At 44.2% G+C, this 24,889-nt stretch overlaps 1 protein-coding gene across 1 annotated transcript in view; it reads right to left on the bottom strand.

Moving 5' to 3' along the window:
* GAP43 (growth associated protein 43) overlaps nucleotides 1–8,856 on the bottom strand; it is an 80,634-nt gene extending 71,778 nt beyond the window's left edge. The window contains exon 1 of the mRNA XM_048818159.2: nucleotides 8,595–8,856. Within this exon, the coding sequence (XP_048674116.1) occupies nucleotides 8,595–8,624 (30 nt within the window). The 5' untranslated portion in view covers nucleotides 8,625–8,856. The remainder of the gene's footprint in view (nucleotides 1–8,594) is intronic.
* Between the last annotated feature and the right edge of the window lie 16,033 nt (nucleotides 8,857–24,889).

The following is a 24,889-nucleotide window of genomic DNA, read 5'->3' as shown; positions in this document are numbered from 1 at the left end:
GTGATCCATGCATTTGTAACCTATGGCTTGAGCACTGCAGTGCAATGAAATAGGAAGGAAAATGCTGACCCCGAAAAAGCTCCAGTTGGTTCAGAATGCAGAGGGCCATCTACTGAACAAAACAAGTTGCCAAGAGCACTTCATTCCAGTGCTCCACTCTGCATTGTCTCCTTATTGAATACAAAGGCATGTTCAGTGTTACGGTACTGACAATCTAGAATGGAGAACAGAACCCTTCACCTGTTAACAGCTCCTTCCATATTCAAAGCCCTGCCCTGGACTGGTCTGAGCTACCTATGTCAGCACCTCTCAGTCTGTGAATGTGATCTCCCATAAGAGCCATGTTTATCAGGGACAAAGGAATAGTCAGTCTCACCAGTGAAACTAACGAGAGCAGAAAAACAGAGCTTTCTCGGCAGCTGACCACAACTGTGGAACTCACTTCCGCGAGAGATCAAAATAACCACTAATCAGATGGCCACCGGAGCAAAATGCAAAGCTCATTTCTTTAGGCCCCACTTTCCAGCAATAAAATAATAAAAGGAAAATGACAAAAATGCATCATTCAAAAAGAATTTACTCCTTAAGAGGGAGTTGGGGGAATGGAAGAGCAAGTGAGAAGAACAGAGATCTTGGGCCTAATTCTCTGCTGTCAGATCAGAATGGTAATGTTTCATGCCCAATTGCACTGATGTAAATGACTGCAGGTGGTGCAGGGCAATGGACAATGAGCCCCTCCCCTCCCTCGCCCCCGTATTTATAGCATTGAGAATTTGTAACATGCCTGGAGCATGCAATAAATGGATTAGATTTAATCAGACAGAGTGAGGTATAGATGCTTATTGATAAGGACCTTGTTAAGTAGTTGAATAAAAGAAATTCTAAATAATTCTGGAGACAACTGATTACTAACGATAGGCCCAAACCACAAAGTACAGGGGATCTTGATCCTAGAGTTTTGGTTTAAACCTATTATGGAGGGGTAAGAATAAAACCAGCTGCAGAGTTTGGGTCTAGATCCAATAACCCCCCAAATTCAAGGGGTATTCAGAGCAGGGGCAGGGTTGACTCAGTACCTATTAATACTATTAATTACCAGAGTTGTGCCTCTAGAGAAAGGCAGCTCCTATAGGGAGGACGGTTCAATATTGTGAGACTTGTCGGCTTTCTATAAATAGAGATGTACAGCGATTATCACTGGAATTAATTCAAGGAAATTCAGAAGTAGATGAGTAATGAATGGGGCTGACATTTATTGGTTATAATTTGAAAGGAGATAAGTATCTCCTCGCTTCCCTTTCTAGGAATCTAGCCCAATGAACCCTAGACGGGGAGGATAGTCTCAAGAGAACCCCTCTCAGGCCAACAAGAGAGTAAGAGAGCTCTCTGCAACCACCACGGTGAGATGAGTAGTGGAGGTGGCCCCAGCAGATTTGGCAGGAAAATGAGGGGAGGGCGCTTGTTATTGCTCTGCATCACACCCCCTGGCCTGCCATAGGGGACTACTTCAGAATATTTGTCCTCCCCTCCCCTCTCCGCCCCCAGCACAGGGATAATGCTAGTGGGAGCCTGCAGATATTGTCCATACCAGCATCAGGGATATACTGGGGAGAAACTGCAGTTACTACCCCTCTATCATCATGGGAAACTGCTGAGACCATTGAGGGGTTGGAGAGGCTATCACCCTGCCTGGCAGCAGAAATATACAGACGTGGAGGTGTAACTCACATAGCGTAGCACTCTGTCCCCCTTGAGAGGTAACTGTTTCCAATTGCTTCTATAGGCACCCTCGCAAAGATGCACCTTGAGGCCTGTAAAAGCAACTGGAAACAAGGCAGAGGAGCTATCTGAGCTGCCTTTCTCCAGGCTGCTGCTGTAAAGTGGAGGACGAGAGGAAATAGAAGTTGCCATCAGTGACCACAGCTGTCCTTAGGAGAGGAATGTCCCAGGGAATACTGGAGAAGGAAAGCAGAATAGAGGAATACTAGGCATGGGCAAGAGAGAGGACCACATGACAGGGAAGTATGTGCACAAGCTGGGGAGGAGGACTAAGCATCTGGGAAGTATGTGCAAGAGAGCAGGGGGAGAGCAGGGAGCAGCGCAGATGGAAAGAGGAGATGAAATGAAGAACAGAAGGAGACTGTGATTTAACTTCATTTAAAAAGGACAAATTCCTTGGTGCACTACGAGAAGCTAAAAATACATCACTACTTTCTTAATGTTGTTTTTCCATGCAAGCAATTGCTGTAGGTTGCTACATGGCGGTTGCATGATCACAGATGGGAAGGGAGGTGGTTGGTGTGACAGCAAATGGAAGGAAAATCTGCATGATGCCAATGCTCTCTTAAGGTGTGGCCCACACTAAGAACAAGTCTGATAAACCTTGAATTAAGAGGGCAATAGATGGGTTGTGTCAGGCAACCCACGCAGGTGATAAATATTTTAGGGCTCCACAAACGATCTAGAATGGAGAACAGAACCCTTCACCTGTTAACAGCTCCTTCCATTTCAGGGTCTCAAAACACTTCACAAATGTTAACTAATTTAGTCTCCGAAGCCTTCTCTGAGGTAGGAAAGCATTATCCCTGTCTCTCAGAGAGATACTGACAGGCAAACAGCCTGCCCCTGGCTCAAGTCAAACAGCAGAGCTGAGAACTGAACCCAGTTCTCTTGATGCCTATTTCTGTACATTAACCACTGAGCTCTGTGGTTATCAGCATGAGCCCACAGGAGTCCTGAGAGTGCACATAATCTCCCACGATGTTCAGGAGGACTCCTGGGGTAAAACATGAAATGAATATGGATGGGTTTCAGGATCAGAGTTCAGACGATAGCTGGTGAAGGGGGTTGGATGTTGGGTTCAATTAAATTTAATCCCACAATATGCCTCAGTTTCCAAATCCTTCTTCACTGTACTCCAATAAAACCCCACTCCATTCTGACACAGCACCCTACACAGGCCTTCCCTACTGTGGCTTCAGAACAATGGATTTAGTTGCCAGACTCAGCAGGTCAGGAATCCTCTATGCTGAGTCGTGGGCTACAGCTGCTGCATTAGAATATGCACACTGGGACTTCACTGCTCAGAGGTGCCCAAGTGTGCACGGTCTGACAAATATCCCCTGGGGAGGATACTTAACCTCACAGAAAAGGGAAGAACCAGGCAACGCACTCCCAGGTATCCCTGAGCATGGAGTAAACAAGCTCTAATGCAGAGGTGGCAGCCGCAGCAACCTGGACCTATGACCAGATCCATCACCCATTCTGAAATCCAGGTAAGGTAGAGATAAAGCCCAGAGGGATGCAAGGGAAGCCAGAGGTATGTAAAGTGCAGGGAGTCACTGAGAGGAGGGGACAGTGGTAGAGTTAAAGAGGGATACAGTGTGGAGGAAAGCCATGAACTAAGTGACTGCTAGTCAAGTTATGCAGACCCAGCCAGCACGGAGCAGGCTGAGGCCTCAGGTTACATACACTCTCTATGTTTGGGACCAGAGTAATCATCAGTTTATACACCATTTCAGCATGGGGAAGGCAGAGTCCTCAGGCACTGAATGCAGACATGCCAAACCCGCGAAAAAAACGCAGAAATTGGGCTTGTTTTTGGCTTAATTGGCCTGTGAGTTTCTTGTTGGCTAGTTTTTGGCTTGCAGCTTGTTGCTTGTTTGGCTTATAGCTTGTTGCTTCTTTTTTTTTTTGATCGGGTCCCGGCAAGCAGGGGCAAAGAGGGGCAAGCAGGGGGAAGGGGAGAGAGAGTCAGGGGTGCACAGCAGGCCCACCCCAATCCCAGACAGCACGCTGGGGGAATCTAGTCATATACAGTGTTGGGGTTCTTAGGGATTGGCTTGTTTTGGCCTTGTTTTGAAATGGGATTAGCTTGATTTTTGGCTTATTGTGAAAGTCGGGGTGCTTATTTACCGCGTAAAAGTTGGTAACTGTGTCTGCATGGCCTCTTACCTTGAAACACACTCAGCCCTTAGGTAATGAAAGAATCAGGCAGCATGGAGCTGGCAGAGCCCTCAGGTTACAAACAATCTCACAATATAGGGCAGGCAGCGCCTACAGGTTATACACACCCTTGCAATATGGGACAGTCGGAGCCTACAGGTTGCAGCTGTGGCCGGCTGGGAAACCCCTCTGCATGGGGTATCTCGGGGTGATGTTGCGGCAGGGCTGGGGGAAAGATAGAATGGTTGATATGCCTCCATAGTTTGACTATTTCCAGGTCCTCGAATGGCCCCATGGATCCATGGACAGCTGTGCAATTAGAGGAGTCCTGAGGTTACTCTAATAAGATGGTATAAAACCACATTTAACCTGGGGTCCTCTTCTGAGCACAGCTCAGCCAAAACCGCCATATTTTACACTGCCTGTTCCACAGACCCTCACTTAGAAAGGACTCCGGTTGCACACGTGCACTCAGTGTAAGACAGAGGCAGCCATGCGGGTGTAACCTACACACACTACACCCTGTCAGGGTGATGCAGATGTTGCCCTCAGGTTATTCACATCTTCTCATCATAGGAGATGTGGGAGGCCTCTGGTTATACAGCCTGCCACAGTGTGGGACAGGCACCACCATCGGGTTCTGAGGCTGAAGGAGCTCACAAATGATTCCAACCCTTTCAGCATGAGGCTGAAAGAGCCCTCTGTTGTATACACCCTCTCAGTTTGAGGGACCAGGAGTCTTCAGGCTGAACACACCCTCCCAACCTCAGACAAGGAGGTGACATGGCTCCTATAGACCTCTGTGAATATGGGGGATGACTGAATGCTCTTTGCTCTGTTATGGCCTCTATGCACCTGTGAGTGGTGTCAGGAAACTTAGATTGGCAGGTAGACTGGTGTCCCTCTCACAAAGCATTATGGTTGTATTTTCCCCTCTGGAAGCACTGCCTGCAATTAATCCCCCAAGGTAGCTCACATGTGCCATCCAGAGTGGTTACGTGACGTGATTTAGGAGAAATCAATTTCTCTCACAGTAAGGCAGCAGAGGATGAGGTGGGGAAGAGTGGGACGGGTATTTCTGTGGAGACTAATTTTTAGAAGAAATCCCCACAGACACTATCCAAGGAAGGAAAATAGGAGCCATAAGAACTTTAAGCAATGAACCTCACATGCAAAAATCAGTTACCAAAAGAAACAAGAGCCAGATCCTCAGCTGGTATAAATCAACATCTCTCCTTTGAAGTCAGTGGCTCTACAACAATTGACATCAACTGACAGCCTGGCTCAGAAGCTTTTTTAAGAAGGAAAAATACTTCTCTCTTTCTGTGCTAGCATTTAAAGGTACGAACACGCCTTGCAAGTTTTGCAGCATCTGCATCATGCGGCATAATTAAGTTATTCTAAATGAGGTCTGAGACATTTTAATATCCTGAAGCAATAAAATCTCAGGTTGATGTTCATTCCTCCCTCTCTCTCTCTCTCTCTTTTTCCCTCTCCCTCTTCACCTCTGTGGCTCCCAGTGTGAGCAGACACCAACCTGGTTGGCTGTAATTGCTGGAACAGTCCCCTAACGCTTGCTTCCTCTCCAATTGCATTAAACTGCATCTTTATAGATACAGCCCTGTTTATTCATGCTGCTCATGTGGAAGAGGAAAGAAATGCAGACTGTGTCTGCCTCCTCCTCCTCCTCCTGCCTTTCATTTCATGGGTGTGGCAGGGTTCAAACCTTTGCAGTCTCTCACAGGCACAAGTGTGATGAACAGAGGATAGTACTGGAGGGAAAGCCATAAAACATGGCTGGCGATGAATGAAAATCATTTCACCCACAAGTGGGAAACCGGCTTGTGAGTTATCATTTAATCATTCATGCAATCTAGTACTGAGCACTTGCCCCGATAATGTCCACCCATTCTGGTGTAGGTATATGGAATGCTCTCCTATTTATCTATCTATCCATCCATGCTAGGCTATGAAGAGATACAGTAGATAGCACAGTATATTTCCAAATAGTTAGTATTAAATAAACTTTAGAGCAAATTTCAAAGGTTCTTCAACCCAGTCTCTCATTTTGCATCTGTTTAGCTCCAGATTTTATGGGTATAAATTTGCAGGTGCAATCAGTTGGTACAGATGATAGAATTTAGACATGTAGGTCTCTCATTTGCAGGTGCAGTCAGTCAGCTACTTAGTTCTTTTCCATTGTCATCTCCACCCACAAATATATATGTATATGTGCGCACACTTTCTCTAGAGGTGTGTGCATATACACACCCACCCCTGTAATTATATATATATGTGAATTTAAAGAGATTTCTCTGAATCTGTATTTGTAATTTCAGCACTTGGCTCTTTTTCAATCAGAAAGGCAGGCTGACGGGAGCTTCCCCAGAAAAATGCCCTGAAAGAGGAAAGCTGTCTTTATTTTGGAAGGAAGCTCCTGTTTCCTTATGAAGAACCTGATCTGATTTCTTTCCATTTGCGATAGGTTGGGGCAGGGAGAGAAGAAAGCAGGCTGAAAACCCAGGTCTTTTTTCCCCATCCAAATTAAAGCTTCTTTTGGATGATTATCATCAGCTCTGCTTTCCAAAGTTTTACACAGTAGTCACTATAGCAATTTTTTGTGTGTGAATATGTATGAATGCATGTATGGGTGTAGGAGTATGAATGGGTGTGTCTGGCTGTGTGTGGAGGTGTGTGGTTGTATTGAGGCTGGAAGGGTTGGATGTGTGTGTGTGAATGTATGGGGGGATGAAGGGGTGTGTCTGGGTAGGTGACTGAATTTGGGGGGGTGTATATGCATGACCTAGTAATCTGTGTATCATACGCTTATAGTTATGTTGTAATAATAATAATAATAATAATAATAAAAAGATTTAAAGAATGAGTAAAACTGGGTATTAACCATGTGTGCTAAAACCCAGCCTATTAAAATATGGTGAAAATACCCCCTGTGGCTCTTCCCAGCTTATTGCCTCCAAAAAAACCCCCAGAGACTGCTATTTTATTTTAAAATTTGCTGTGCCTCTCCACCCACTGCTCTGTCATTCTGCCTCTCCGTCTGCCTTCCTCCTCCTCTCTTTTCATCCCACATTGGCCGACTAAACGTGCTCTGCTGGCTGGTTGCAACGTGTCCCTCCTCCCACCCTTCTCCAGGTTTTAGTGACTGTATCATTAATTGCAGAGCATCTGAAATCTGCATAGGGAAAAATATATAACGCTGGGTCTTTTTCTATCCCATTCGCCTGCCCCTTCCAATTATTCTACAATATGACTCCTTGGCTTGGGAGCACACACATTGAGGCACAGAAATTCACCTTAATCTTGATTGTAACTAAATACAGTATTCTACAGTAATTGTCCAAATCTCTACAGCTTCCAGTAGTGGGTTGGGTAATTACTGTAGAGTATTGCAGTAATAGACACTGTAAGGTATATATAATGGAGGTGCCAGGAGCAGCTCTGTAGTTATAAGACTGAGACAAGATTTACAAGACAAGCAGGAATCCCACCTCTTTGTTATTATCCCTATAGAGAAAGTTGTCATAATACCTTTGAAATGAACCAAGGGCCAAATCCTGCCCTGACTACTTTGGTGCAAATCTGGAGTGATTCCAACTGAAGTCAAAGGAGTTAAACTGAGGTAACTGAGAGCAGATTTTGGCTTTCAAGTGAACAGTTTGAGATGGAAGGGGTGTGGGGGGGAGAATGAGCTAGCCAGCTTTTTTATTTCATTATTATTTTTGGCTTGTCATGTTTTATTGTTGAAAATTCGCTGTCTCCTCGCCCCTCTTGCCACTTCCATCAAGGAAAGTCATGTGGTACCAGTAGAGAGAATGAACTGGTTTCCAACAGGTTCATACCGTTCGTCTCTCTCATCCCATCGGAGCTCAGAGCTAATAGAGGCGTGGTCCTCTGTCTCTTTACCAGCTGGTGCACAGTTGTCTAACTGGTCGTACTATTAAAGGGATTGCAAAGAGGGCTGGGTTTCCCCCCCGACTTCATGGCCAATTACTTTTGCTATTAATTAATTGTACTTGATATTATTAAAACCAAAAAAAAAGGAAAGAAAGAAATTACCAGTTTATTTTTGTTCACACTATTTTAACTAAATGCACCTATCCCCCTTGCCATCTCAAAAACACATGCACAGACACATTAAAGCAGCTTTCATCTCTCAGAGCAAAGAGCAACAGAGAGCTGGCATCCTGATCCTGGATCACGGTTCACTGGGTATCTTTTTATTTATTTATTTTTGTGGCAAAAGATGAAGAATTGCTTCCCCCATCTTTGAGGTAGAGCCACCTCTCATCACATTTCCCTCCTCCCCCTTCCACATCCACACCCTCAGGATCAGAGACAGAAAACCCTATGCAATGCATCTGCCCACAGTTAAAAAAAAAAAGGGAGGGGGATCCTTGTTTCTCCCCAAACATGAAGATAGGCCACCCTCTCCCCATATCATCAGCACTAGAAAGACAGTCACCAGGAAGGGTGTGAAAAGAGCCTTCAATTGCAAGATGCTAAAGAATTGCACAGAAGACATCTGCTTAGAAGCAGTTAAAAATTCCTCCCCCCCCCATACACATACACACACATCCAACAGCCTGCGAATTTCTCCACAGAAAGAAGTATAAAATTTTCAGCTCTACCTGTTTTGTTCTTCTCATACAGCACAGCATGATTGTATTGTCCCCTTCCTTCCTTCTTCTTCTTTCCTTCTCCTCTCTCCTTTTTCCTCCTCTCTCTCTTATCTCTCCCCCCCACCCTCTCCACTCCCTCCCTCCCTCTCTCTCTCTTTCTCTCTCTCTCACACACACACACACACACACCAGGGCAGTTAGCTGCAACTGTAAGGTCCACAGCTATTGCTCATCACACATGCACACGCTGGCTGTCTCTCCCTCTCCCCCTCCCTCCCTTCCTCCCTCTCTCTCTCTCTCTCTCTCTCTCTCTCTCTCTGTATCTTTCCCAGAATTGTTCACTAGCTCTCAATGACTAGTCACCTCCCCACCCCACCCCCCACTACAATCCAGGCAGCCACCCCCTCCCAGTCCCCTGCCAGCCTCATGAATATTTAAACATCTCCAATCTGGACCCAATTACCCAACGACTTTCCCACTGTACTGAGACTAGCAGGAAAGGGAACATTATAGATTGTTGAGGGGGTGGGGTGAGGTGTGTCTGTGGGGGCTTGGGAACGGGAAGTGGGTGAGGGCTTACATTTTTCTGCCACTCTTTTTCTGCATTCACACTGGAGTAGTTAAAGCAGAGAGCACAGGGCCCCAGCCAAGAGAGGATTTGTGTGTTAAGACAGCTACTCGGGTTATATCCATGGCATTTCATGCACAGGTGACATGCTGTAGGTGTGAGCTGTGGTAGGTGGGGAATAACAATACATGTACGAATGTTTGTGGATCTTTTCTTTTCCCCCTCACATGCATAGTCACAAACAGATATGCACATACACACGTGGGCAGATATGCACATATACCTACACACATGCCCCAGATGGAAATGCCCTATAGAATGTAATGGAACATAACTTTTCTATAGGTTTCTATGGAATTTAATAGACAATTATATTCCTGCCGTAGAGTTATTATAGGGTGGTTTTAGAAGCAACCTATAGAACGGATGTTGTTCTCTATTGTCTTTCTCTATTTATTTTTTAAATAATTTCTGTAGAATCCCATTGATTTTTTTCTTTATTAATTTCTATAAAACTTGCCATAAGGGACACAGGCACACTCACACACCCACAAACACTAACATACACACACATGCGCCCAAATACACACGTATCAGATGCTATAACGTTGTGCTTTCTCAGAATTTATAGCAGAGTGACTATGTCTGACAATATGGAAAAGAGAATCTAGGCAATGCATGGATTTCAGCCAAAATATGACAGTGATGAACACCCTAGAAAGGAAAAGGTAGATATAATCTATCTAACAAAATTAGGATTAAGCCTCCTTTATTTACTAAGAGCCAGATTCTGATCTCTGTTACACCAGTATAAATCAGGGAGTAACATCACTGAAGTCTACTTCTGAGCTATTACATTGATCTAATTCTGATTTATGGTAAACCAGCCTAATAGCGGAATGTAGCCCCAAGCCAAGTAAGGCTTTTACTTTTTAAATATATATAATATGTGGTTACTGGAATATCCTCAGAGCAGATTCCCTCATAGTCATACTCAGTTGCTATGACATCACTGTAGCTCCCAGTAGGACTTTTTTGGAAAAAGGAAAGTAAATAGAAAGGCTTTCAAACATAATCTATCTATCTATGTCTATTTATGTAGTTTAGGGGAACTTTCTTGTGTGGTACAGCAGGTACAGAGTTAGGTCTGGGTTTGTGATCTGGAAGGGGGGAATATAGCATGATAATGAAATTCACAGACGATGCTGAACTGGGAAGAGCTGCAAACACCAGCCGACACAGACGAACAGTACATAGAGACCGAAGGGTTAAATAACAAAATGAGATTCAGCTTGGAAAAATTCATCCGGGGGAAAGAATCCAAAATATGTACAATTAAGAGAAGTAAGAAACCTGAGAAGTGGTGCTGCAGAAACCGGCCAAGGGCTGATAGAGGGTATCAAATTAGATATAGGTCTGCACTATGGCTGCACATGCCAAAGACATCACATCCGGGAGAAGAGAAGGAGTAAGGTAACATTTTCAGAAGTGCCTAAGTGATTTAGGAGTCAAAGTTCCACTTTCAAGAGTGACATAGAGCCAGATTTTAAAAGGTATTTAGACACCTAATCCCTATTGGGGTTTAAATAACTTTAAAAATCTGAAGTCTCGTTACAATCAACATGACTTAGGCTCCTAAGCCCCCTAGGCACAGCTGAATATTCCCAAGTCCCAAATTAGGGATATGCTGAAGGTGATGGCTAGCCACTAGCCATCAGCTTCAACCCCCGACTAAAACTCTCCAACACATCATAAAGGATCTACAACCTATCCTGAAGGACGACCCATCACTCTCACAGATCTTGGGAGACAGGCCAGTCCTTGCTTACAGACAGCCCCCCAACCTGAAGCAAATAATCACCAGCAACCACACACCACACAACAGAACCACTAACCCAGGAACCTATCCTTGCAACAAAGCCCGATGCCAAATCTGTCCACATATTTATTCAAGTGACACCATCATAGGACCTAATCACATTAGCCACGCCATCAGGGGCTCGTTCACGTGCACATCTACCAATGTGATATATGCCATCATGTGCCAGCAATACCCCTCTGCCATGTACATTGGCCAAACTGGACAGTCTCTACGTAAAAGAATAAATGGACACAAATCAGACGTCAAGAATTATAACATTCAAAAACCAGTCGGAGAACACTTCAATCTCTTTGGTCACTCGATTACAGACCTAAAATTGGCAATTCTTCAACAAAAAAAACTTCAAAAACAGACTCCAGTGAGAGACTGCTGAATTCAAATTAATTTGCAAACTGGACACAATTAACTTAGGCTTGAATAGAGATTGGGAGTGGATGGGTCATTACACAAAGTAAAACTATTTCCCCATGTTTATTCCCCCCCACACACACACTGTTCCTCACACATTCTTGTCAACTGCTGGAAATGGCCCACCTTGATTATCACTACAAAAGGTTTTTTTTCTCTCCTGCTGGTATTAGCTCACCTTACCTGATCACTCTCCTTACAGTGTGTATGGTAACACCCATTGTTTCATGTTCTCTGTCTATATAACATCTCCCCACTGTATTTTCTACTGTATGCATCTGATGAAATGAGCTGTAGCTCATGAAAGCTTATGCTCAAATAAATTTGTTAGTCTCTAAGGTGCCACAAGTACTCCTTTTCTTTTTGCGGATACAGACTAACACGGCTGCTACTCTAAAACTTGTCCATTAAATGAAGTGGAAGAGTCTCATACTTTTAGCCTTAGCCCTGGTCTACACTACGAGTTTAGGTCAAATTTAGCAGCGTTAGATTGATTTAACCCTGCACCCGTCCACACAACAAAGCCATTTTTGTCTACTTAATGGGCTCTTAAAATCGATTTCTGTACTCCTCCCCAATGAGGGGATTAGCGCTGAAATCGACATTGCCTGGTCAAATTTGGATTAGTGTGGACGCAATTCGACCGTATTGGCCTCCGGGAGCTATCCCACAGTGCTCCATTGTGACCACTCTGGACAGCACTATCAACTCAGATGCACTGGCCAGGTAGACAGGAAAAGCCCTGTGAACTTTTGAATTTCATTTCCTGTTTGGCCAGCATGGCAAGCTGATCAGCATAGGTGACCATGCAGATCTCATCAGCAGAGGTGACCATGGAGTCCCAGAATCGCAAAGGAGCTCCAGCATGAACCGAACAGGAGGTACTGGATCTGATCGCTATATGGGGAGACGAATCCGTGCTATCAGAACTCCGTTCCAAAAGATGAAATGCCAAAATATTTGAAAAAATCTCCAAGGGCATGAAGGACAGAGGCTATCACAGAGACCCGCAGCAGTGCTGTGTGAAACTTAAGGAGCTCAGGCAAGCCTACCAAAAAACCCAAGAGGCAAATGCCCGCTCAGGGTCAAAGCCCCAGACATACCGCTTCTATGATGAGCTGCATGCAATTCTAGGGGGTGCCCCTACACCAACCCCACACCTGTACGTGGACTCCTGCAAGGGAGTCTCAAGCAACAGGGATAAGGATTTGGGGGACGAGGAAGATGATGAGGAGAGGGAGGTTGAAAATAGCGCACATCAGGCAAGTGGAGAAACCGTTCTGCCCGACAGCCAGGAACTGTTTATCACCCTGGAGACTGCACACTCCCAACCTGGGCTCCCGGATTTTGAAGGCCGGAGAAGGCACCTCCAGTGAGTGTACCTTTGTAAATATAATACACGGTTTAAAAGCAAGCGTGTTTAATGATTAATTTGCCCTGCAGATTTGGGATGCATTCGCGGCCAGTACAGCTACTGGAAAAGTCTGTTAACGTGTCTGGGGATGGAGCAGAAATCCTCCAGGAACATCTCAATGAAGCTGTCCTGGAGGTACTCCCAAAGCCTTTTGCAAAAGTTTGTGGGGAGGGCAGCCTTACTGCGTCCTCCATGATAGGACACTTTACCACGGCAGGCCAGTAGCATGTAGTCTGGAATCATTGCATAAGAAAGCATGGCAGCGTGTGGTCCCGGTGTTTGCTGGCATTCAAACAACATCCGTTCTTTATCTCCTTGTGTTATCCTCAGGAGAGTGAGATCATTCATGGTTACCTGGTTGAAATAGGGGACTTTTATTCAGGTGGCCGTTCCTGCTGGGCTGTTTGCCTGTGGCTGAAAAGAAATCATGCCCGCTTTTAGCCACGCGGTGGGGGGAGGGGTGAAGTGATCATCCCAGAGAATTGGGTGTGTGGGGGGGTTAGTTGGGTTTGTGCTGCACGTTAACCCAAAAACATCAGCCCCTCGTTTTAAATGGGCAATGTGTCTTTTTCAATTTTAATCTCCATCTTTTTCCTCCTGCAGCTGCAAATGTTTCAATGCTGTGACTAGCATCTCCGTCTCAGAGGCTAGTGCAGAAAGAAGGCAAAAAAAATGCACTCACGACGAAATGTTCTCTGAGCTCACGCAGTCCACCCAAACTGAAAGAGCCCAGCAGAATGTGTGGAGGCAGACAATGGCAGAGTCCAAGAAAGCACAAAATGAGCGCGAGGACAGGAGGGATGTGCGAGAGGACAAGTGGTGGGAGCAACAGGAGTGGTGGCGGGATCAAGAGGAAAGGTGGCGGCAGCATGATGACAGGAGGCAGGATGCAATGCTGAGGCTACTGGAGGATCAAACTGATACGCTCCAGCGTATGGTTGAAGTGCAGGAAAGGGCCACTGCAGCCCCTGTGTAATCAACCGCCCTCCTCCCCAAGTTCCATAGCCTCCTCACCCAGACGACCAAGAACGCCGGGGGGGGGGGGGCCCTCCAGGCACCCAACCACTCCACCTCCACTGCCCAAGCAACAGAAGGCTGGCATTCAATAAGTTTTGAAGTGCAGTGTGGCCTTGTCCTTTCCTCCTCCCCTCCTCCCCCACTCCACCCGGTCCTTTCCTCATCCCCCACCCTCCCGGGCTACCTTGGCAGTTATCCCCCTATTTGTGTGATGAATTAATAAAGAATGCATGAATTTGAAACAACAATTACTTTATTGCCTCTGCAAGTGGTGATCAAAGTGGGGAGGGGAAGGCGATTGGCTTACAGGGAAGTAGAGTGAACCAAGGGGGCGGGTTTTCATCAAGGAGAAACAAACAGAACTGTCAAACAGTAGCCTAGTCAGCCATGAAACTGATTTTGAAAGCTTCTCTGATGCGCAGCACACCCTGCTGTGCTCTTCTAACCGCCCTGGTGTCTGGCTGTGCATAATCAGTGGCCAGGTGATTTGCCTCAACTTCCCACCCCGCCATAAACGTCTCTCCCTTACTCTCACAGATACTGTGGAGCACACAGCAAGCAGTAATAACAATGGGAATATTGGTTTCGCTGAGGTCTAAGCAAGTCAGTAAACTGCTCCAGCGCGCTTTTAAACATCCAAATGCACATTCTACCACCATTCTGCACTTACTCACCCTATAGTTAAACAGTGCCTGACTACTGTCCAGGGTGCCTGTGTATGGCTTCGTAAGCCATTGCATTAAGGGGTAGACTGGGTCCCGAAGGGTAACTATAGGCATTTCAACATCCCCAATGGTTATTTTCTGGCCTGGAAAGTAAGTCCCTTGCTGCAGCTGCTCTCATCTTGGTATTCTTGCGCTTCAGGGCAAGGGAAAGTAAGTCATAAAGTTCCATGAAAGTGCCCTTATGCATGCGAAAGTTTCACAGCCACTGGGAATCATCCCAGACCTGCAACACTATGTGGTCCCACCAGTCTGTGCTTGTTTCCTGGGCCCAGAATCGGCATTCCATGGCATGGGCCTGCCCCATTGCCACCAGGATGGCCAAATTGCCGGGGCCCATGCTTTGAGAGAAGTCTGTGTCCATGTCCTCATCACTCTCATCACCGTGCTGCCATTGCCTCCTCGCCTGCTTTTGCAGGTTCTGGTTCTGCATTTAGTGCATGATAATGTGCAAGGTGTTTACAATGCTCATAACTGCCGTGGTGATCTGAGCGGGCTCCATGCTTGCCGTGGTATGGCATCTGCAAGACAGCAGAGTTGCAGAGGAAGCGGTGGCTGGATGACCAGTTTTGCAGACCTACTGCACCGTCTGCTGCCAGGACACAACAGCTGAGTGGGCTACATGCTTGCCGTGGTATGGCAAGACAAGAGCAGACGAGCAGATTTGCAGCGGAAGCAGCCCTGCGAGACCACCAGGAGAGCAGGAGAGCAGAGTGCCAGCAGAAGCAGTGGATGACAACGGTCATATAGAGGACCTGCGAGATGGATTCATACCATCAGGAGAGCAGAGTGGCAGCGGAAGCAGTCGTTTGATGATGACGGTTAGCAGTCCTACTGCACCATCTGCTGAAAGCAGTATGGCGCCACATGGAAAAAAGGCACAAAACGATTGTCTGCCGTTGCTTTCACGGAGGGAGGGGCGACTGACGACGTACTCAAAACCACCTGCGACAGTGTTTTTGCCCCATCAGGCATTGAGAGCTTAACCCAGAATTCCAATAGGTGATGGAGACTGCGGGAACTGTGGGAAAGCTACCCACAGTGCAATGCTCTGAAGTCGATGCTAGCCTTGGTACTGTGGACGTGGATGCACTCTGCCGACTTAATGGGCCTAGTGAGGACACACACAATCAACTGTATAAAATCGCTTTCTAAAAAATTGACTTCTATAAATTCGACCTAATTTCATAGTGTAGACATTCCCTTGGGGGTCCTGGTTCAATCCCACCAGCGATGACACCTACGGGTGGTTGTTACATGGTACACTAGGCTGTAACTAGGAGAAATGAGAGGAAACCAAGAAAAGGGAAATTGAGGCTAAATAGGAGGGAAAATGTCCTGATAGTGAGGTGTATTAGGCTGAGGAATAGTGTCCCCAGGGGAAGTGGTTTGGAAGCCCCACCATTTGGGATGTTTAAAGTTAGAATAGAAAAAATATTGAAGTGATTAGTGCTACATTGGCTTAGAGAAGGACTGGGTGATCTCATGATTTATATATTATGGACATACATGGTAGCCTTTCTTTTTTAAGGTTGTAGTCATATTCCATGATGAAGTCATTGAACCAGATTTGCAAAGGTATGTAGATGCCTAACCTGCACAGGTGCATTTGAAAATGTTACAAGGCATCCATTTGCCTCTTTACCTTTGCAAATCTGGCCCAGTGTACCTAGGTTCATTTTGTACCTGGGGTAACTGAAGAAGAAAGGGTTCAAGTGACTTGCCAAAGATCACATAGATATTTCTACACAAGATAGTTGCAATGATTCAAACTTCTGACCCAAGAACCTCTTAATGCTAACTGACAAAGGGGTGCAGAGGGGTTACAGGAATTTCCTGATTCTGGGATGTATATTCTGGTCATATATGTATATTCATATATTATGAAATATATGTACAGGTATTATGTAAGGAGCTGTGTATCTGTAGCAGAAAGTTATGCTCTTAAACATATGAAGTTAAAAGCTGGTTACCAAAAGGTGACATGTCTTAGACTGGAGGTAGGAGGAGTCTCTCTCTCTCTCTCTGGGATGTAAATTAAGCACTGTACGTTAACACAATGGATGCCTGTTCACATACCAAGTCAAATGTTAACAAAGTGATGTGAAATCAACAGGAAAGGGGCACACAGGAAAAAATAAGCCATAGGGGGTTATCCTGTCTATGAGTAAAGACAATGACCTTTGGAGGTATTTCTAGAAGGCGAAGAAAATACCCTTGCACCTAGGAAGTAAACAGATAGTGTATTTGCATTCATGAAAGCGAGGTCTCAGACAGCTTAGGATCAAAATGCTGAAGAGAACTTTGGGTGAGATGAAACTTCTTTAGACAGGAGGTTAACCTATTAGTTAAGTTTAGTCTCTAGAAAGCATCTTATGATTTTGTCTTTTTTGTAGCCATCTGTTTCCAATATTCTTACTATTACTGGAATCTTTGATAGTAAACTTATTCTTGTTTTCACTATAATTATATCTAAGTGCTGTGATGTTAGCAAAGGGCTGGTCCTAAGCTGAAACTTATAAGCACTGTGTACTGTTCCTTTGGGAACAGCTGACTGGTAACTCTGTGCGTATTCAGTGGATCACAGGCTTGACACTGCAGGGAATGTTCCAAGGACTTGGGGGTTTGTGTGTACCTATTGCCACCTACACAGAGAGCATGAGGCCTTCAGACCTAGAAGGCAGTGCTTGTGTTGCTGGAGGCTGATGGATTCAGGAAGCTGACCCACGGCAGGCACAAACAAGTCTGCCTCATGCTAAGGCCAGGTAGTGGTGAGGCGCCCTCCGTACCTCTGTGGAGTGTCACAACCTTAAATCAGTATAGAAACCAATTTAGTTAAATCAGTGCAAATCCCTGCATGAACCTCCTTATTTCAATGGAAGAGTGCCTTATTGCAGTTTAGCTTTAATTTATTCCTGATTGGTTTAAAATAAACTAAAATAATCCTGGTTTAAACAAACAAACAAAAAAGAGTGTCTATGTGGGTTTTTGCACCAGTTTAAAGCGAGGTTTGTCTACACAGTAGCTGGGAGGTACATGCACTGGGAGTTACTCCTCCCAGCTGCTGTGTAAACAAATCCTAAATGGCTTTAAATCACACCTTTAAATAAACCAGGGAACTTTCTCATGTTAGCAAAGAGTTTAACTGCCCATTGGGAGAGTGCTGTAACCCACCCCATGCTATTTATGACTGGCTGGCTGCTTATACTCAGCAACTCAATATACGCCTGTTGCCATTACGCAATTCTAGGTAATTTTTGCAGGTGTTTTACATTTATTCGCTATCATTTTTTTCTTCTTCTGAGCCCTGTACAGTTTGACTCTTGGCAACTAAGGCACCGGGTGCCAGGGATAAGATACAAGAAAAGGTCCCAATAATATTTTTAAAAATTTTCAAAAAACATTCCTCTAACATGTGTGGCACTGAATACATGATAGTGGGGGTGGGAGAAAGATTTTAGCACACTCATGGGGGATGGCCTACATAACTCACAAGTCATTATTTATTATTATTCAGCCTCAGCATTCTCAACAATGCAAATGTTTACTATAATTAAATTCCAGCTTAGTGTAGTGCTTAGAAACCATAATCCTTCAATAAAATTAAAATCTTGTCTGCTTGTCTATCATGAAGTTAAATGTCACAACAGAAATCAGACTGCAGATGTCACATTAGCTATTACTATTAATGTATCTAGTTAGTGCAATTGGGTGGATGGCACTTTACAATGCATGTTTGATATAGGCTCCTGCTCCAAGGGTCTTGCAATCTATGGTCTTAATCCTTCAATCTTGCAAGCTGGCTTCTGAGTCTGTGTGGAGCTCCACTGAAGCAGTGGATCAGAGTTTGGGTTCCAGCAAAGCTTTAATACAGTCCTGCCCTCTTTAAAGTGTGCAGCCTTTCTGTAGGCCTCCCTCCCCTTCCCTTCTCTTCTCAAGGAATGGTATTGAGATTTGCTGACCAGACAGTTCATACAATGAGTACTCAATGTTTTTAACATTTAAGTGTTAAATGTAACTTAGTAAGTTTCATGACCATCCAGTGAATCAAGAGGAATGGCTGAGGCTGGGGGAGAAAGCAGGTCGCATTGATGGAGTGTGGTAGCAACAAGAAGCAAGAAGCAACAACCAAAGAAATCTTGAATGTTTGCACAAGCCAAATCTGTAGCTCTGAAAGAATTAGGAATTGGGGCTTTTTATAAACTCTTTCTTGCTGTGGAAAAAAACTGTCCAGCTTCTAACCTATTTTAGGTCAAAGAGAGTGGAAGCCCCATGTTCATCAATCATCCAGGCAAACATGGTATGTGCTTTCCATTGACTTCATTGATAGTTGGGATTTCTCCTTGGGAAAGGGGGAAACTCCCCCCTAGTAGAATCCTCAAACTTCCTGTCATAGCCTTTAGAATACCCATTGTCCTCCAGATTTGGGCAAAGTTGTGGAGGATCAAAGAAAGGGTGGCATGAGCTACCCAGCACAAGAGGGGTTGCTCAGCCCAAAAGTCAGGCTCAGATCTGAAGCTAGCCCATGGCTAGGGCTTGGGCTTGATATAGCTAAAATCTCGTGCAATTTATTTCAGTTTTTTCGGCTGACTACCAACAGGAAGCAGAAAATGGTCTCATTGTGGCTTTGGATCCATCCCAGAAACGGAACTGTAGGGGATCGGAAGAGTCAAACTGCAACCCCTTGAAATATGAATGGGTCTGGATTTGACCAATACATTTTATTGTATTCAGTCTGGAAATTCATTGTGAAGGTTTCCTGTGAACCATAAACCTCCGCTTTCCCCTCACCACAATAACTGTGCCCTTGTATTTACAGGGGTATGATAGCACATGGTTCTGGAGATAATACACTGATCCTAGAGTGTTCTTTCAGGAACCTGCTGCTATTCAATGAAAATCACTATAGTGGTCTAGAAAAACCCTGCAGGGCAGATGGAATTTTAAGGGTCTGGGAGAGTGTATATACAGAAATATCCAGTTTGTGCATCTAAAGTTACAGAAAAAGGGTCTGTTTAGATCCAGATCTACAGTGTATCTGTATTGTTTCTTACTGATCAGTATTACCCATTTGGATAGTGCAACATTTAATACCTGGGAGCCTGGCTAGTTTCCAAAGTGTTTGTTAAGGCACTGGGAAGCAGGGATGGTTTCTGGGTGACTGGACTTGTAGCAGGTTCTATTCTATTCAGGTTCTTATACAGCCCACATCACTATAGTATTTGGGTACCTTCCAGAACTGCATTAAGTGACAGAACTAGCATCTGTCACGTGTGCATGGTAGCGGGACACTTGTGAGAAACCTGTCCTGCTATATTCCTACTAAGAACCCTTCTATCACCCCCAACCTATGTTCCCAACAGGTCCAGCCTTCCCCAGCCTCCTGGCATGACCTTCAGCCCACAGGTGCTGGTGCACTCAGTCTAGGAGTTGAGGTAAATCATAGTATGAGCTGAGGTCAGGGAGGGAGAAAGACAGTGTGAAGAAGGCAGTGAGATGCAGCAGGTAAGTGAGGCCCAATAGCAGAGAGGACATGAACTTTTCTACCTACTCAGGTGATGGCAGGAGGAAGCTGGTGCTCAGCAGAAGGGATTTGGGTGGTGGAATGATCTTCCATAGCTTGAGAGAGAGAGAAGGAGGAGAGAATTTATTTACCTTATACAGCAGAGAGGATAAGTACACTTAGTCTTGAAATTTTTATATTTTCTCCGGTGTGTTCAGTCTCAATGTGGAAGGGGTGAACATTTATTTTAATAAACCATATATTGTCAACCAAATACACTGCATGAGTCTGTCCTGCCACCCTAATTTATGCAACTCCTATTCACTGATGGTCATGAAAGTGAAGCACTGGTGAGAAAAGTGCTGTGTCTTTGCATTATATTATATTGTTCAGCGAAAAATGATGAATTTGGCAATCTGCTTACCTGGTGTTGAGTGATCATGTAATGAAAGATCCTATTGTTATGAATATGTGCAAGATCTCAGAACTATAGCCGCTGTAGGAACATAATTCTGAGTTTTCCTAATTTTGGAGCTATACCAGTCACAGGGTCAGGGTTGTAGTTACATGGCTTTTCCGTAGAATTTCCTTGGGTTTTGTTTGATGTTTTAATGTGAAAAATCCCTTTAATTTTTTTTTTTTAAAGACAAGACACATCTGTGTCTAATCATCTCAGGGTTACGTACAGCACAAAGCTAAGGAGGAACTGGCCTTTTCATTCAATAGTAGTCCCAACTAAGGCCAAAATCTTTAGATGACATTATCATCCTCCCTGTCAAGAGAAAAGGCTAAAAAGTGACCAGAGAATACAATAGCAATTGATAAGACAACATCAAGCACAAAGAAATAACAATCCTACAGAGTACCAGATTCCTAAATATTTAGACACTCCAAAGAGGTTGCATAGCTTGTAACAGCATAGGTTGAACAGAGCAGCATGGCCTTTCTTGTTCAAGCATCTGGCTACTGTCTTCTAGAGTCTGTGAAAACAGCCATTCATTCAAGGAAGTGCATATATCTCTAATATGGTTATGCCATTAGCTTTAAAACTGTATATACGGCTGCACTGGTGACAAAAGAGGGTTATTGTTGTAGGGTTAATGGCAGGGCTCATCTTGGAGTATCTGCTATTTAAAGGGTATATAATTGTGCTGAATGGAGCTGAGAAAGCACTTCTGCCCTTTTCCAATATCATTTCAAATAACTCTATTACATTTGAATTTGGGATATATTCCTGACTGCCTCTATGACTCATTCTATGACCTTGGGCAACTTAATTTCTCTCCTCTTCCTCCATCTGTAAAATGGGGATAATAATATTTATTTACTTTTGAAATATTTATCTACCTTTGAAAGGGACTATAACAAGCATAAAATATGGCATTATTATGAATCACACTTACGTGTGTTTTTTCCACCATTCACCCCTTCATACATCACAACTCATCCACATTGCATCTTGCTGCATGTTTAAGACAAACATACTCTACATGATGACAGCACTTTCTAAACCATCCATAACTTGGTCATTTTGAAACCATATGAGGCAAAGCTCATGTTTCTCATTCAGGGCCGTGTACATTCCAAGTCTGAAGTTTTAAGGATGGGCTGTTATTAAATTATTATTAAAAATGCCTTAGCAGCTGAACACCCATATATTTTGTTCACATTCAAATAATTCCAAGGTAGTTTAACAGATTTGTTTTAAATTAAATTTTCCATGATAATTTGATTTTGGGCTCAGCTCAAATGTGAAAAATATCTCTGCCAGAAAGGGAATTTTGGGAGAAAGTTATAAGTAACTGGAAAAAAAAATCAGGATTTTGAATGGTAACACTATCTCTCAACCACACTTGTGGTCAAGAATCTGTATACTTTGAGACAAGCTGGACCTAAGTTCTACAGAAAAATTCTTGGATTCTGTGGCAACTTCATTTACATTAAAAAATCAATAATTAAATATGAAAACTGAATAATACAATCAATCCAATGGCCTCTGTTATTGATGTTGATATTAAATTTAGCTGGTTTTACATTTTCCTCACATATTCAGTTTTCAGTGTGCCACAGATTTTAATCTTTATCAGGTATAATTATATCATAGAAATTGTCAGGGGGTAAATCTGGAGATTTTGGGAGCTGCGGCTTTTGACACTTAAAGTGCTATGGGAGGCAGGTTGAGTTTGTGGGCTAAGGGTATTAGCTGTATATTTCTGCTAAAATAATTGTCAGTGAAATCATTGATGTTAATAAGTCATTGTTATGTTTCAGAGTTAACACCCCATTGAGATGAATGAGGCAGTTCACATCTCTGTTATTATTACAAGTGTCTGCAGACTCAGGAAGGCAAGGCTGCTGTGGTTTACATTGTCACTTTTTCCAGGTTTTTTTTTTTTAAATGAAAGCTAGGACTTTGCGGTTACCAATATTCTGCACACCATGAGCATGGAACAGTTTAATACAAAAGCACAAGCCCCCTGCCACCTGAGCTGAAGAAGAATTTCCTTGAGCTGTAGCAGTATTAAGGCTAAACACACACTTTTGGACAACGCTGATTCCACCCAGTAGGATGCAGCGGTACTTGCGCCCACTAGCTAGAAAGTTATAGGTTGATCATTCCTGACTAGAATGTCAGAGTCATGCCCTCCACTTTGGGCAAATGCCAAGTCTAGAGCCAAGCTCCCATAGCAGCCATTCAAGAAAATCTCCATGTTTCTCTGGCAGAGTCATGGTCCTAGCACCCCAGTGTTTGAATCGATCCGTGCATTTAGTATAGGACTGCAGCTGCCACTTATTTATTTCTCCAACGTAGTAACTTTACTGTTCTGTCCAATCTACAGGTGCCTTTTGAGTGACAAGTAAGCAGCAAACAGACACTGCAAGGCAGGCAGTTGGCAGGAAAAAGAGCAGCCAAAGAAGCAATTGCACAAGGCTTGTTACAAAGGGCAACTAAGTGATTCATCGGCCCCCTCCCTTGCAAACCACATCTTATAAATATTAGTTAGAAATTATCCCTGTGGACTAAGTTGGCTTGGTGGTGATGCTGTCTGTGTGTGTAGTGTTCTCTCTCTTCCAGAAGGAAGATTCTCCCCCCGCCCCCTCCCAGCCTCCCCCTACAACAGCATGGTGCATGGTTTCAGCTCTGTTTACAATCCTTGGCCCTGGGCTATTTCTACAGTCAAACATAACCCTGCTTTGGTGTAATAGAATTAGCAAGATTTTCACTCACCAGCGTAGACCTGGCACACTGGCTCGTGCTTTTATGGTCTTGCAGGATAAAGAAGGGAGGTAGGAAGAACAGAGGTTATGATCTGGGGTGAGGGGGCATGCTGGCAGGGTGGGATGGGAATCAGAGTTGCCACCCTACTCTGGTTCTGCTAGCAGAGTGGGAGACCAGCCAGGCTATGTATTGCAGAATCCACATCTAGTAAGTTTGGAGGGGCATGGGGCACAAGTGCCTGCTAACGTGCATTTTACTTAAAGCCAATTTTGAAAGTTGGGGAAGAGGGATGAGATAAAGATTGTATTTTAGTCCTATGACAGCTGGCTGGACTTGTGACACTGCATAAACTGCTAAATCTCACTTTGTGGATTAATAGCAGAGGCTTGCATGATGAGTTTCATTCTAACCTTCCAGTGGCAGGAGGCTTTGAGGCATGGACTGTCATTTATTTTGGGTGTACAGCACCAAGCACATTGGAGCCCACCCAGGTAGAGGCCTGTAGGAGCTATTGTAATAATAATAATTAATAATAGGACTGATGCTAAGAATTAGCACTAGATTTTATTTCCAGGTTGGTCCTAGCTTCTCAAATGATAAAGAGGAAGTCATTCCTGCTGTGCAAGATGAAATCATGCCTGAGTTTTCCCTGTCACTGATGGAGGAGCTTGTGAGCTGCCATTGTGTCTACTTTGGTATGTGTCCAGCAGGGAGAGGGCTCACTAACAAAGCCAGTCAGAAAATGGGGGAGCAGGGAAAGGAAGGTGTTGCTCAGAAAACTTTGACGTTCTATTAAAAAATTGAAATTGAAAAAATTGAAAATTAAAAAATTGAAGTTTTTTGGCCAAAACTCACATATTCAGTTTAACAAAACGATGATTGTTAGGAGACACTTTGTGAAAAAAAATTGTTCAGTCAAAAAAGGATTTTCCATCTAAAAATAGTTTTGATGGAAAATTTTCAACCACCCCTATCCTTAATGCCTTTCCTCAATCCAGTTTTCAGACTGTAAAAGACCTTGCTTCTCCCACACCTTTCAGCAACAACCTCCTCTAGACATGACCATTGCTTCCAGTTAGCACAGCCCCCCACAGAATCTTGTACCGTATGTGAGTGGTATTATTAGTGTCTGTGTTAGGGCTCACACACAAGTTGTGATGTGTGCCTCCTCGGAGTACTAACCAACCATCCTCCATTCCCATGGAGGCCATTGGAAGTTGAATGAGTTCGGCATCTGCATCTTGCTGAATCAGGTCCTTAGGTGGTAAGCTCGTGGAGGCAGGGGACTTGTCTTCTGAGAGCCTAGTATGATGCTCAGCAAATATCTGGGGCGTGACAAATAACACTAGCTCCTTTGGTCTGTTAACACAATAGAGAAATAAGGAGGAAGAAGTCTGACTGGATTTCTGTGCCCACCTGGGATAAACTCTGGATTCACCCTCTACAAGGAATAGAACTTGAATCAGATTTCTGTACCCACCTTGGATGGTGCTGCTCCTAAAAGAAGAACCTGAACTAGATTTCTCTGCCCTACTAGAATGTAGTCTTCCTTACATCCCCTGGAAGTGGA

This window comes from Caretta caretta, chromosome 1 (genome assembly GCF_965140235.1).
Source record: "Caretta caretta isolate rCarCar2 chromosome 1, rCarCar1.hap1, whole genome shotgun sequence".
NCBI classification, from domain to species: domain Eukaryota; kingdom Metazoa; phylum Chordata; order Testudines; family Cheloniidae; genus Caretta; species Caretta caretta.
Note: the sequence above shows the minus strand (reverse complement) of the source record. Positions and strands in the feature narration are given on the sequence as shown.